We start from the raw sequence: 14,864 nt of genomic DNA, 5'->3' as shown, positions 1-14,864 counted from the left end.
CAGACTGTGATAATGCCGGACAGTTGCCCTCAGCCCCATTGCTGGTCACTGGGAAATGGGCCCGTGGCAGGAGGGATGGATGCCCTTCGCCTCTTCTGCTGGTCTGCTGGACACAGAGGTGCCTCCCAGCCTAGACCCCATGGCCGTGAGGGCTGAGGGCTGTGCTGGGTGGGAGAGGAGAGATGAAGGGGGTTGCTCGGGGAAGGCATCTGCAGTGCAGGGCTGGCCGGGAGGTGCCCATATCTCCCCTGCCACAGGGTTTCCATAAGCAGTTCCCTCCCTTCCTGCCCATCTCTGCTGCCTGCAGCTGTCCCAGCTGGGAGCTGTTTCTCTGGCCCCATGTCTCTTCCCTGCCAGTGCTCACAGAGCCCAGCCCAGCCCCTGTGTGCCCGGCTCTGCCCTGCAGCCACGCTGTGTGTGCAGGGGCTACAGAAGAGGTCATACAAACCCTGAGGAACCTGGAAAGGTGCTGCTGGTGCTACCTGTAGGCTGGCAGGGGATGAAGGCACTTGCTGAGGCTCCTAGTACACCTCAGGGTGACAGTGTAGAAGCCTCCTCCCCTTCTCCAAGCTGCACGGCTGTGTTTCCATCCAACCCAGGTGAGCCAGAGCAAAGTGGAAGCACAGATTCAGGAAAGCACAGACTCAAGCAGGAAACCCCTGCCATGACCGTACTCATGAAAAGTTCCCTCAGAAATGCTCTGGGCATGATCTGGAGCTGTGAGCAGCCCTGACCCACGCAGCACAAGGACCCTGCCCTGCCGGGGGTCCCTCCTTCCAGCCACAGCTTCTCCCCACAGCACTGTGGGGAGCTCCCCGAGCAGGCTGAGTGCTGACCCTGGCAGGTGGCTGAATCCCTGCCCCAGCACGCAGCACCCTGGGGTGCAGGGACCCTGCTCGGAAGGACAGCCCTGGGCACCCCTGCCTGCACACCCAGCATCACACTCCTGCGGTCCTTCCTGGAAGAAGGCAACTGTTATGTCTTGTGCATCTGAGGGCAGGGAAGCCACATAAGGATGTTCTTCTCCTCCACAGCAGAGAAGTTGTGAGAGCTCTCCTGAAAGATCCCAGAGGCTGTGGGATGTGCCAGCTTTTGGAGATCTCGCCAGGAACTGCAGCTGCATTGCCCTGCAGCTAGAGACTTACCGTGTCGAGGGCTGTGAAGATTTCTCCAACAGTGAGCTGTCAGCTCCCTCCCAGACCAGACTGCCTCTAACCCTTCTCTGCCTTGCTTGTCTGCCCTCACTGCTGCAGGCAGTGCCCTCAGCCCTGCTGCCCTTTGCAGAGGAGCTGCTCCTGGGCAGAGCTGTCTCTCTGCAGCGCTGCCCGCTTGCCAGGAGCTCCCTCCATGCCAGGAGCCCAGCCCAGCTCAGCAGCAGAGGACCAGCCCAAGGCAGCACTTTCTCTGCTCCCCCCTCCCCTCCACTCCCGGCTCCCTCGAGGTGTCCCGGGGTCTCCAGGGCTGACAGCTCCTGAAAGGCAGCAGGGTCACTCCTGGGGAGCACAGCTGGCAGCAGACTGAAGTCATCACTGCCTGTCCCTCTCTAAACACTAGACGGGCTGAGTCCTGCAGCGGGAATTGCTCTGCCAGGGAGTGCGGATCTGCAGGAGGTGTCAATGTTCCCCTCTGGAAACCCCTGTTCCTGTCCCATTGTCAGGCAGGGCACGTAGGCAGTGACAGGCAGGGCATCCTTTCCACCTGAGCAGGGCAGGGATTGAGCCAAGTCCAGGTAGGCATCTCAGCTCTCATCAGTATTCCTGGAGGCCGGAGGGGGATTGGGCTTCTCCAGTACACCCCACAGACCCACAGGAGGTGGGATTCCTCTTCCCTCAGCTCAGCTGCACAAAATCCCTGTGAGCTCCTTCTCTAAGCTGCCATGTCAATAGTGGAGGCAGAGGCCAGGAGTGAGCTTGTCCAATGCAAACACCTGGTGACATTTGAGGTGCCAGAGGTGGTTCAGGACATGTGCAGGAGACTGCAAGCTCTAATGGAGCAATTCTGAGAGACAAGGTACCATCTGGGCACCTTGTCTTGGAGGCTGGTGGGGAATCCCTTTGGCCAACTGAAATGATAGAAGATGATCACACTTAGGACAACCAAACCTGTACCTGCTGAGGATGTTTAGGGCAGCCGATAGAGGTATTCACCCGATGAAATGAAGTCATGTGCCACAGGGGGAGCTCAGTCTGCCTGTCTCTTCTCCATCAGTTGTATTTCCTGCATCTCCACGAAGTGGAACCGAAGGTTTACCATGGATATCCCTACATTGCCTACCCTGTTGCAGGGCAGCTGCTCAGCCTAATGGCCAAATGCAGGCCTGTAGGGCTCCCTCAGATGCCAACGCTGCCCAGCACAACTGGAGGGTGCAGCTGGCTGGGCAGTGCAGGACCTACAGCACAGCTATCCCCATTCAGGGCTGGTCCATAACAGACACCCCAGGGCATCTCAGGTACATTTGGTGCGTGTGAGCAAGAGACTGAATGCCACCACTGCAGTGAGACAAGGTCTGTCCCATGTCTGTCCAGCAGCCGCAGGCAGTGCATCAATACGAGGCACGTCACAGCAGGGTCTCTGCTCGTGTGCCAACACTTCCAAATGCTGCTGATTCTTCTTACCCCCATCCTTTATTCACCCCCTTGATGATGCAACCCAGGAACAGGTGAATGATTTTCACAGTGTGCCCGGACAACAGGATGTCCATAGCAAAGGACGTTTTCAGCAGCAACTTGTCCTTCCTGGAGATCAGCTTCACCTCTACCACAGGCCCTCCAGGCTGCAGAGACACTGCAGACAGCAAAGTCCTCTCCTGCCAGGACCGCACAGTCCAAAAATGGTTCTCTCTGGCACTGGGAGCACAGGGTGTGCGCTCTTCATGGGCACATCATTTCATCCTTACATTGCCTTCTGCCGTCCACTCCAGCATGCCTCTGCTCCCAAGGAAAGGCTTTGCTCGCACAGGATCTCGGGCACCAGATCTGTGATAAGGCTGAGGCTGGCCCTGGTGGCACCAAGCTGAGGTGCTGCAGCCCAAATGTGCACCAATGGCCTCAGCCTGGAGCACAGGCAGGAGCGGCTGGAGCCCCGTGTGCTGTCACAGAGCTGTGACATTGATATAATACCTGCTGAGGTGTGGTGGGACAGGTCAGGAACCTTGAGGTGCTGCAATGGATGGATAGAGGCTCCTCAGAAAAGACAGGTGGGGAAGATCAGGAGGGGAGGCCCTCAGTGTGAGGGAGCTGCCTGGGTGTATGGAGGTCCTCTATGGGATGGGCAGCAGATTGGGTGAGCTCTTGTGGGGGAGGGTCACAGGAGAGACCAGGTAGGGAGACATGCTGGTAGGAAATCCTTACCTGGAGTCAGGTGAGGAAGAGGACAAAATCTTATTGAAGCAATTTGAGGAAGGCCAGTTCAACGACCCCACACCACCCTTGGGGACTTTAATCGCCCTCACCTCATGGGAAGGGGAAACTGCAGGGTGCAAACCATCCCAGAGGTTTCTGCAGGTTCCTGGGGCCAGCTTCTTAGCACAGCTGCCATGTGTGCCCACATAGGTGATGCTCACCTGGATCTGGTACTTGCAAACTGGGAGAAGTGGATCAGCGATGTGAAATCCAGTGTCATCCTGAGCTGAGCTATGCTGTGGGTGTACTGCTGTCCAGCCACAGCCATGGGCACAGCCAGGCCTGGCCATGGACCTTGCTGACTCTGACTCACAGGCTGGCTTCCCAGCTTGATCCTTTCTGGGTGCACAATGGCACAACACCCTGTCCCTCCAAGTGCCAGAGTCCGGCCGATACACAAAGGCCCAGCACAGCCCTGTCACTGCAGTGCTTGTACAGCCGGGCCCTGGAGGTGCTCACCATGCCGGGGCCAAAGGTGGGCAGCCAGAGGGAAGTCCCTTGAACTCTTTCAAACAATCAAGTTTTGTGGCAAAATGAACTTGAATTACCTGAGAAATTCAGCCCTATGCAGACTGAACAAGTGGTAAGGACCTCCTTTCTCCTTCTTCTTCCTTTCTTCCCATCACTTGGTCAGATTTCAGAGGAGACCAAATTAAAGGTGGTGATGCTTCTGGGTGCGAAAGACTGAAAGTGGGGAGGTGAGGCAACACGTGCAAAATGATCTGAAAGTGTGGCTAGTTCTAAGCTGTTCTCTTCAGGTCCTATATCTGAAGCCTTAAATCTGCAGCAGAAAACCTCTCTTTCAGCAATTCAGTTGAGATTCCCCAAGTTCGAGGCTTTGCTTTGATTCTCTTGACACACAAAACCACTGCCTGGCTCAGGAGCTATGCCAGGGCATGGAAAGAAGAATCCTGCTTCTCTGCACCTGCTGTGGGGTAACCCCGGTGGGCAGCTCAGCCCCACTGTCATGGTCTAATGCCAGTAGGCAGCTAAGCCCCACACAGCCGCTCGCTCACTCTCCCACAGTGGGATGGGGGAGAGAATTGGAAGGGTGAAAGTGAGAAAGCTTGTGGGTTGAGATAAAGGCAGCTTAATAGGTAAAGCAAAAGCTGTGTGTGCAAGCCAGGCAAAGTAAGGAATTCCTTCCCTACCTCAGATTGGCAGGCAGGGGTTGAGCCATTTCCAGGAAAGCAGGGCTCCATCACACGTAATGGTTACTTGGGAAGACAAATGCTGTAACCTCAAAAATACCTCCTCCCCCCACTTTCTCCTTCTTTCTCCAGTGTTTGTTGCTGAGCATGATTTCATACGGTATGGGATATCCCTTTGGTCTGTTGGGGTCAGCTGTCTTGGCTGTGTCCCTCCCCAACTTTTTGCCCACTCCCAGCCTACTCGCTGGTGGGGCAGAGTGAGAAACAGAAAAGGCTTTACACTGTGTAAGCACTGCTCAGCAATCGCTAAGACATCATTGTGTTATCAAGGCTGTTTTCATCACAAATCCAAAACATACTACCATACGAGCTACTACGGTTAAATTAACTCCACCCCAACCAAAACCAGTACAGGACCAAAAGGTGAGGTGTTCCCAATGGTGTCTTCAGGGAGCTGGTCAAAGGCCTTGTCTCTGAGTCTGTGACAGTGGCTTAGATGCCTGGCTCCTGTTTAGAGTCTTCTCGTGAATACCAGCATTTATGGAGCGAGCTGGTCTGACTCAGAGCTGGCCTTGCTTTGAGCTGCACAATGCACTAGAGATCTCTTGAGCTGCTTTCCCCTCTGCATTTTCCCAGGAGCCTATGACAGAGATACCCTCACCTTCAGCTGAATCCCTTCTTCTAGGGTATACTGCAAGACACAGGCTGCTGGAAGAGTCGGTGGGAAAGGGACTGCTTCGGGTCTCCAGCCACACCTCCTGCCCAAAGGGTAACTACTGCCCACTACCACCCACCACGGAGACCAACCCCGCGGTCAGGTCGGTGGCACTTTTTAGAGCTGAGACCTGAAAACCTCCCAGGACGGGGATCACACTTAAATCATCTCTACTCCATCTATTTCTCACAATGTTCATCAGGATGGGGAGGTGCAATAGGGGAGTTGTTTTTATTTTAGCCAAAGACGGCCAAGGGACAGATCCCAGTTAGTGAGAAGGCAAAAAGGAAAGCCAAATTTTGATGTGGAGTACACTGACACAAGACCGTTACCTGCATTTCCAGTCTCTGAAGACTGGTACTGTGGAGGAGGGATCCTGGAAGCTCTGAGCTCCCTTCATCTGTCCTGCGTTTCAGCATGTAAAACGAAGTGAACCTAGTAGAAAAGTGGGGTTGATTCTCTTCAGAGCCTAAAGCACCACATGGGTCAGGAGACTGGCCAGGACACGTAAAGAGGAATCACGCTTCTCTGGACAAAAGCTTAGGTGTTTCCAGGAATCTCAGCTGGCATGGCATACCAGTTCCTGGGTTCAAGGAGCTCGGCAACTGCCTTGTCTCCATTTCTGTAACGCTGGCCTCCCACCAAAGGGTGGGGTATCACCAACCCCAGGGTCAAGCTGGCCGTGACTCTGTGGATCTGAAACCTGAAATCCTCCAAAGACGGAGATCACAGAGAGTCTTGTTTTCCTGCTGCAGTGCAGCACCACCCTCCCAGTCTGCTTTTCCTAAGGCCCAGTTTGAAGCTCCCAGGAGGCACTTTGTGGCTGTGGCCTCTGCCAGACCCTCTGCCACTGCAGACGAGTTTGGCTCTGCCACCTCTCCAGGGAGGTGTCGCCTGCTTTAGCCTGCCCTGTGCCTCCCCTTCAGCAGACTAAGGAGGCCCAACTGCCTCCGCCTCTCCACACAGCTCATGTGCTTTAGGCCCCTAAGCCCATCATGACAGACTTCCTCTGGACCTTCTCCAGTTTCTGCAGCCTCCTTTCAAAATGGGAAACCCACTGGCTCACATGGCATCCATCACAGCTCCCACGCCCTTCTCCCCAGGGCATTCCTCAGCCAGTCGGGTCCCAGCCGGTCCTGATGCACGAGGTTATTCTGCCCCCAGTGCAGACCTTGCCCCCTTCGCCTTGTAAAACTGCAGGAGGTTTCTGTTGGCCCAGTCAAATGTGTCAAGGTCCCTCTGGACTGAAACTCCAACATGTCAGCATTGAAGGTTTGTGGGCCAGTGCCTGAAACAAGATAACAATGTGGGGAATTGCAGGTAGAAAGAAAGAAAACTATGTGTTTAATGGAATTGCTACCCAAGGTGGAGAATACCACAGAAATGACCTCAGAAATACCATAAGAAGGTCCAAAACAAGAAATACATGGCCAATGGGGAAAGGTTTGATAGGGTACACCGTTTTTTCTAGAGGGTAGAGAATTATAAAAGAGAAGCACTTGTAATTTCAAAGAAGGAAAAGAGAAGCAAAGGATGCATTTGGCCTTCTTTGCTGATGGCTCCTGTTTTGCCTAATGAAATCCAAGGACCACCAGAGCCTTTCCTGCAGAGCTGCTACCCAGCCACACAGCCCCTGGCCTCTCTCATTGCATGGGACAAGTGCACCTCAAGGCAGGACTTCAAAGTTGTCGTTATTGGACATCATGATTTTACTTTTTGCCCATCCCTCTGGCCTGTCTCTGTCATTTGGTATGGCAGGCCTGCCCTCAAGTGTAGTGTCTCCTCTCCTCAGTATGGTGTCATCTACAAATGCTATGAAAAAGCTCCCTCTCCTCTCCTCCAGGTCATTTAAAAGACGTTAAACAGGCAGGAGGCAGCACAGATCCCTGCAGGACCCTACTAGCTAGATGCCTCCGGGCAGAACATCACGCATTGATCACGTCCCTCTGAGCCCGATCATCCATCTGGTTATTTACCCATCTACTTATTCACCCATTCAGACCATCATATCCTGACTTGGGCTCAAGAATATTGGCGCGGGGGGCGCTGATGTTGAAAACTTCACTGACTTCCAGGTTAAAAGACAGCCACTGGTCTCCCTGTGTCCAGCAATCCTGTCCTTTCATCACAGAAAGCAAAGAGGATGGTGAGAGACAAGCTACCCTCGGTAAATCCAGTCATCTTGTCGTTCAGACACCCGGAAATGGGATCTGAGTGAACACGATCTGGGGCACAAACTTTGGCTACTCTGCACATCCTTTGGGCATTTTTGAAAGGTGCATGCAACGCCTGCATTTTCCCCCTTGTCAGGGAGTTCCCACAGATTCCATGACCTTTCAAAGATGATGGAGAGGGTCTTCACTGTGACATTGGCCTGCTCACTGAGCTCCCTGGGATGCCGCCCCTCCTGTCCCATAGACTGGTAAGGATTGTGTTTGCTCAAGTGATCCCTGACCTGATGCCCATCCACCGCTGGCTGATCTCCCAAGAGCTGCCCTGAGTTACAGCAGCCTGGGAGACCTTGCTGGTGGAGACTGAGGCAAAGAGGACACAGAGAATTTCAGGTCTATCTACACTTGCTCTTACTAAAGTCAGCAGTGGCCACACAGTATCTTTGTCTCTTCTTCAGCTGTTCCTGCAGTAGGGAACACTCATTATGTTGCCCTTCAGCTGCCTTTCAAGTTTAGACTGAGTTTCGGTCTGGTCTCTTGCTGAGCTTGGAGAGTGCTGTCCTCAACGACCAGATGTACTGAGCTCTGCAACCATGTCACAGCTCTGTCTCCTCAGTAACAGCTCCAGTGCTTCCTGTCTGTGCCCCTGGCTGAGGGCATTGCTGCACATCGGGGATGAAGCACATATGCTGTGGAACCAGGCAAGCTCGTACTTGCCATCAGGAAACCTGATACCAAGCGCCCAAGGCCCCGTGTGTGCAAAGGCTTTGCTTCAGAGCAGAGGTATGGCAGGGACAAAAAAGAGCTGCATGTCTTTCTAGCCCTAGGACTACAAAGCCAGAATGAAAAGCCTATTTCATTCAACTGAGGATATCCCCCCAGCTTGGAGAAAGGAAATCTTTCCTTGTCACCTTCCTGAGTGTCCTGTCTAATGATGGGACAAAAAAAGAGGATTCTCATGCCCAAGTCTTTTCCTGATAAGTGAAGGAAGTGTGTCTCCCCAGGTGAGGGAGGGAACATGAGTGCTGCCTTCAGCCTGTTTCCCAGCAGGTTCCCCTGCAGCCCCAGGGACACCTGGAGGGAGCCCAGAGGGGGCAGAGAAAGTGCTGCCTTGGGCTGGTCCTCTGCTGCTGAGCTGGGCTGGGCTCCTGGCATGGAGGGAGCTCCTGGCAAGCGGGCAGCGCTGCAGAGAGACAGCTCTGCCCAGGAGCAGCTCCTCTGCAAAGGGCAGCAGGGCTGAGGGCACTGCCTGCAGGAACTGAGGGAGACAAGGAAGGCAGAGAAGGGTTACAGGCAGTCTGGGCTGGGAGGGAGCTGAGAGCTCACTGGGGGAGAAATCTTCACAGCCCTCTACGTGGTAAGTCTGTGGCTGCAGGGCAATGCAGCTGCAGTTCCTGGAGAGATCTCCAAAAGCTGGCACATCCCACAGCCTCTGGGATCTTTCAGGAGAACTCTCACAACTTCTCTTCTATGGAGGAGAAGAACAACCTTATGTGGGTTTTATTCCGCTCTGTCATAGGTGCAAGACATGATGGCTGCCTTCTTCCAGGAAGGACCGCAGGGGTGTGATGCTGGGTGTGCAGGCAGGGGTGCCCAGGGCGTTCCTTCAGAGCCGGGTCCCTGCACCGCAGGGTGCTGCGTGCTGGGGCAGGGATTCAGCCACCTGCCAGGGTCAGCACTCAGCCTGCCCGGGGAGCTGCCCACAGCGCTGTGGGGAGAAGCTGTGGCTGGAAGGAGGGACCCCCGGCAGGGCAGGGTCCTTCTGCTGCGTGGGTCAGGGCTGCTCACAGCTCCAGATCATGCCCAGAGCATTTCTGAGGGGACTTTTCATGAGTACGGTCATGGCAGGGGTTTCCTGCTTGAGTCTGTGCTTTCCTGAATCTGTGCTTCCACTTTGCTCTGGCTCACCTGGGTTGGATGGAAACACAGCCATGCAGCTTAGAGAAGGGGAGCAGGCTTCTACACTGTCACCCTGAGGTGTACTAGGAGCCTCAGCAAGTGCCTTCATCCCCTGCCCGCCTACAGGTAGCACCAGCAGCACGTTTCCAGGTTCCTCAGGGTTTGTATGACCACTTCTGTAGCCCCTGCACACACAGCGTGGCTGCAGGGCAGAGCCGGGCACACAGGGGCTGGGCTGGGCTCTGTGAGCACTGGCAGGGAAGAGACATGGGGCCAGAGAAACAGCTCCCAGCTGGGACAGCTGCAGGCAGCAGAGATGGGCAGGAAGGGAGGGAACTGCTTATGGAAACCCTGTGGCAGGGGAGATATGGGCACCTCCCGGCCAGCCCTGCACTGCAGATGCCTTCCCCGAGCAACCCCCTTCATCTCTCCTCTCCCACCCAGCACAGCCCTCAGCCCTCACGGCCATGGGGTCTAGGCTGGGAGGCACCTCTGTGTCCAGCAGACCAGCAGAAGAGGCGAAGGGCATCCATCCCTCCTGCCACGGGCCCATTTCCCAGTGACCAGCAATGGGGCTGAGGGCAACTGTCCGGCATTATCACAGTCTGGGAGGTGTTGTGCACAGCTGGGGACGGGTAACGCTGCCCTGAGTGCCCGGCTGCCTCTCCCCTGGCCTCTCTCGGCCAGACCCTCACTGGACTTTGCCTGGTTTCTCCACTTCTCTCTTTTAAATTTCTCTTGTTCTTGCTGTCAGACTCTCCGGGGATGGGAGTTTCAGCTGCAGAGTCCCACACTGATCTTGTGGGTCCCTTCATGCCGGTGTGTCCATGGGAACAGATGTCCCAGCTTCCCTCTCACCTGTGGGGCTGTGGGCAATGCAGCCTGTGGGGCTGGGGAACGACTCCATTTTCTCTTTCTGAGATGCCAGCACTAGGAGGACAATTGGCTATCTCCCTGGGGTGTCCCTCCAAGCTGTGAGCTGCCCTCCAGGATGCAGACCTGTGCAGAGCACCTCTGTTTTGTCTGAAAGCCCCATGGAGAAGTGCAGAGATACTACAACCGAGGAAATGCTGCTGGGTTGGTGAAATGAGCCCTGTATGTCCTTGGCTAGAAGTGGGGTGCTGAGACCTTGAGAAAGGGTGAGACATTGCGTGGTCTGTGGTGGGTCCCTCTGCTCTCAGTAGTGTCTGGTTGTTTTTCAGGGTAAGGTAAGAGTGTGATCGCCCTCCATCTCATGAAGGTGCAAGCCCAGGGCAGCTCAGAATCAGACGGAGGGACAGACCAGCTCCCTCACTCTGCACTAAACCACAGGCAATCCTTTTGCTTTTCAGGACACACTCAGTTCTCCCTTAGTGCAGCAGAAATGCTGAGGGGTTCTGACATCCAACACCACTCCCCAGGTGAGATGGAGGGAGCTTGAAAAAACCCCAAAACCTCTCAAAGTGCCTTCTGCCATCCTGGTTCCTTAGCACTGGGAGTGCAGATGCTGACAGGCCCTTCTGCATTAGGAGCAGTTTCATCTGACAAAGCTGAACACCAGGTCTGGGCCCTGCCCACACTGTTCCCATGAACTCCCTGCTGCAGAGCAGGGCTGACTCCTCAGCAGCCAGTGGGCAGAGGCCCTTCTCCTCAGGGCACACTCACCAGCACCACCCAGAGCTCCAGGCACAGAGCTAAGGAAGGTCTCCTAGAGAAGGAATTGTGTAGGGGGAATGGTGTATAAGGGTGCAGGTCTAGAAGAAAGACTTTGATTTTCCTCAAAGAAGTCTCCCCTAACTCTTCATTGACTCTTCCTCTAAGGACAGAACCCCACACCCAGAGGCAGCAGATGTCCAACAGCAGCTCCACCACCCAGTTCCTCCTCCTGGCATTTGCAGACACGCGGGAGCTGCAGCTCTTGCACTTCTGGCTCTTCCTGGGCATCTACCTGGCTGCCCTCCTGGGCAACGGCCTCATCATCACTGCCGTAGCCTGCGACCACCGCCTCCACACCCCCATGTATTTCTTCCTCTTCAACCTCTCCCTCATTGACCTTGGCTCCATCTCTACCACTTTCCCCAAAGCAATGGCCAATGCCCTCTGGGACACCAGGACCATCTCCTACGCAGGATGTGTTGTACAGGTCTTTCTGTTTACCTTATTGATAGTAGCAGAGTGTTGTCTTCTCACTGTCATGGCCTATGACCGCTGCATTGCCATCTGCAAACCCCTGCACTACGGGACCCTCCTGGGCAGCAGAGCTTGTGTCCACATGGCAGCAGCTGCCTGGGGCAGCGGGTTTCTCAATTCTCTCCTTCACACTGCCAATACATTTTCCATACCCCTCTGCCAAGGCAATGCCCTGGACCAGTTCTTCTGTGAAATCCCCCAGATCCTCAAGCTCTCCTGCTCACACTCCTACCTCAGGGAAGTTGGGCTTATTGTGGTTAGTGCCTGTTTAGTGTTGGGATGTTTTATTTTCATCATGCTGTCCTATGTGGAGATCTTCAGGGCTGTGCTGAGGATCCCCTCTGAGCAGGGACGGCACAAAGCCTTTTCCACGTGCCTCCCTCACCTGGCTGTGGTCTCCCTCTTTATCAGCACTGGCACATTTGCCTACCTGAAGCCCCCCTTCATCTCCTCTCCATCCCTGGATCTGCTGGTTGCTGTTCTGTACTCAGTGGTTCCTCCAGCAGTGAACCCCTTCATCTACAGCATGAGGAACCAGGAGATCAAAGATGCACTGAAGAAGGTGATTCATCCCGTAGTCTTTCAGCAGCAATAAGCTGCCCATGTTTATTCACAAGTGATTTCCAATGTATGTGGGGAACCTCCTGTGCTTTGGGAATGTCTCTGTGATAATTCTGCTTCTCTGTAACTGTCTGTTTTCCTTCCACTTCTCCAGAGGCATGAACCCACTTTGTTTCACCCAGAGGTCTTTGCACTTTTGTCTGGCACGATGGCACAGCTGGCCTCCCATGTCACATCTCTGTAATAAAAGGGGGTTTCTCAGTGCCGCTGTCTCAAGGTTGTGCTCTTCTTCCAAAGCAGAGATCAGGAACAGGCTGAAGAAATGGCCCCTGTAAGGCCGTGCTGCTGTGCTTGGGTTCTCCATGGGCTGAGGGCAGGATGGCTTGGGGCGATGAATTAGGGAAGGAGACCTGGACTGAGCTTTCACTTCTGGGTGCCGGTGCCCCTGGAGATGGTGATGATCAGCAGGGATCTTCCTGGGACTCTCTCCCCGTGGCTCTCATGCACCACAGCCTGCTGGCTCTGCAGAGCAGCACCACCAGCTTGAGGCCCTGCAGGGAGCATGGGAAGGGGGCAGAAGCATCCGATGAGGCCAGCACAGACACAGTCCCCTGGGGAAAGGCTCTCTAGGGGCATGGATGATCCCTGCAGAAGAGCAAAGGCACAACTCTCTAGTTCCAGGGGGAAACTGATGACACAGAGAAACTTATTTCTGCATGCAGCAGCTTGGGACAGGCTGCTCTGTCACTGGGGCAGCAGGAGCAGCCAGAGGAGTCCCAGGGCAGGAGCCTTGTGCTGGGGAGACGGCCTGGCACAGAGGGGCTGCCAGCAGTTGGCAACAGGGATCTCTTGGGGACAAGAGCAGGGGACACAGGGAGACACTGGCCTCTGTCTCCTCATGCAGCAGCCCCGGGGCTGATGGGGAGGCTGACCCTCCTCTGCCCCCCGAGAGCTGCTGTGCCCTTCAGAGGGGCAGGGGCTGTTCTGTGGGTGCTCAGAGCTCTGTAGCACCCTGCGGTGGGCACTGCCATGGGGCCAGCCCAGCCTGGGCTGCTGTGCTGTGCTGTGCTGTGGTGGGGAGAGGGCAGGGGAGATGGGGAGATCCGAGGAGGGGCTGGGCTGGGCTGGAAAGTGCCCAGAAAATGCCAAAGTTAGCTGAGCTGTGTGCCCATGCAGATTGAGGACACCCTCCATTGGGTTTGTAGTATAGAGCCTGGGCTTATGGAAGGGAGCTGAGACTTGAAAGCACAGATGAGAGGGGGCTGGTCCATGCCCTTGGTGGCATAGACAGACCAGGAAGGTGACGCAGGGCAGTCATCACCCCCCAGACTCTCTCACCAGCCATTTCCAGCACTGGCTGCTCAGCCCAGGTTTATGGGTGAGTTTTGCTGCGAGGTCATCTCCATCCTCCTGCTGGGCTCAGTGCCTGTATCAGGGGAATGCCCAGCCCTGCCCGGTCTCTCTCCTGGCCCAGACCCTGGCAGGCCCTGGAGCATGGCTGTCTGTGAAGCCCCACAGCTGACATGGCCTCTGCTGGAGCTTGGCTAGGCTGCCTAAGAGGAAGGCCATGGGGTGACAAAGCCCCAAGGACTGCTGTGGGCATCATGTCAGAGGGACCGTTCCCCACCGTGAATGCACCCTGTCCTGTGCTGTGCCTGCACAGTGGGGCTGTGGGACCATACGAGAGGCTGCGGGGCTTGGACGTCCCAGGACAGGGCACAGACAGGGGCCACGGAGCAGCTGCCAAGGGGATGACAGCAAGGACAGGTACAGACAAGGAATTTATGTACATTGCTTTTGCTGTGCAGGTATGAGTATGGGAAAGGCAAAGCTCACCTGGAGTTCGTGACGGCAAGAAAATCAGGAGCAAAAAGAAGAGCTTTAATGGCTGTGTTAGAGACCAAGGCTGAACAAGGGAAATGCAGGGCTGCTGCTGACTGAGGAGGGTGATTTAATACCAGCAGACACTGATGCTGGGGCTGAGGCACTCAATGCCTTCTGTGCCTGACTCTTTACTGAAAAGGTCTCCCAGGCCTCTCTGCTCAATGAAGGGGTTCAAGGAGGAGGAGAGCACGTATTGGCAGAGACCTCATGAAACCCCAGAAGGACAAATGGCAGTTTCTGCCCCTGCAGGGGACTCACCGTGGTGATGGCACAGGCTGGGGTCTGCCTGGCTGGGAGCAGCCCTGTGGGAAAGGTCTTGGTGGTCAGGGAGCTGGACAGGAGGCAGCCGTGTGCCCTGGCAGCAAGGGAGGCCAGCAGGGTCCTGGGCTGTATGACCAGGAGCACGGCCAGGAGATCGAGGGAAGGGATTCTCTGGAATGTTCCATCTACATTTCAGATCCCCTATTCAGGAAAGATACTGGCAAGCTGGAGTGGGTTTAGCAAAGGGCCCTCAGGACAGCCAGGGACTGGAGCACTTTGCCTGTGAGGAGAGGCTGAGGGAGCTGGGCTTGTCCAGCGCAGAGGAGGGAACGCCGGGGGGGCCTCTCCCCATCCTGCCAGTGCCTATGAGGAGGTCATGGAGAATACAGAGCCAGGCTCTTCACTGTGGGGCATGTTGGGACGACAAAAGACAATGGGAGGAAGGTGAAGCAGGAGAGGTTCAGCCAGCACATAAGGAAATCTTTTTTCCCCATGAGCTCTTGCAAGTGGTAGAACAGGTCACCCAGAGAGGTTGTGCAGTCTCTGTCTTTGGGGGTTTTCCAACTCGGACTGAATCAAGCCTTGAACAACTTGGTCTGACCCTGTTTCATACAGGTTGCACTGCAGACTTCCTGAGGTCCCTTCCAACCTC

At 55.3% G+C, this 14,864-nt stretch overlaps 1 protein-coding gene across 1 annotated transcript; it reads left to right on the top strand.

Moving 5' to 3' along the window:
• The first annotated feature begins 11,165 nt into the window (after positions 1-11,165).
• Positions 11,166-12,101, top strand: LOC142403840 (olfactory receptor 14J1-like). Its single transcript, XM_075490140.1, has one exon. The coding sequence runs from the start codon at positions 11,166-11,168 to the stop codon at positions 12,099-12,101; it is 936 nt and encodes a 311-aa protein (XP_075346255.1).
• The last annotated feature ends 2,763 nt before the right edge of the window (positions 12,102-14,864 follow it).

Source organism: Mycteria americana, unplaced genomic scaffold, assembly GCF_035582795.1.
Source record: "Mycteria americana isolate JAX WOST 10 ecotype Jacksonville Zoo and Gardens unplaced genomic scaffold, USCA_MyAme_1.0 Scaffold_46, whole genome shotgun sequence".
NCBI lineage: Eukaryota > Metazoa > Chordata > Aves > Ciconiiformes > Ciconiidae > Mycteria > Mycteria americana.
This window is presented reverse-complemented; position numbering and strand designations above follow the sequence as displayed.

What these genes read in the sequence shown, in the direction of transcription:
- LOC142403840 (XM_075490140.1), top strand. Translation starts at nt 11,166, where the DNA reads ATGTCCAACAGCAGCTCCACCACCCAGTTCCTCCTCCTGGCATTTGCA.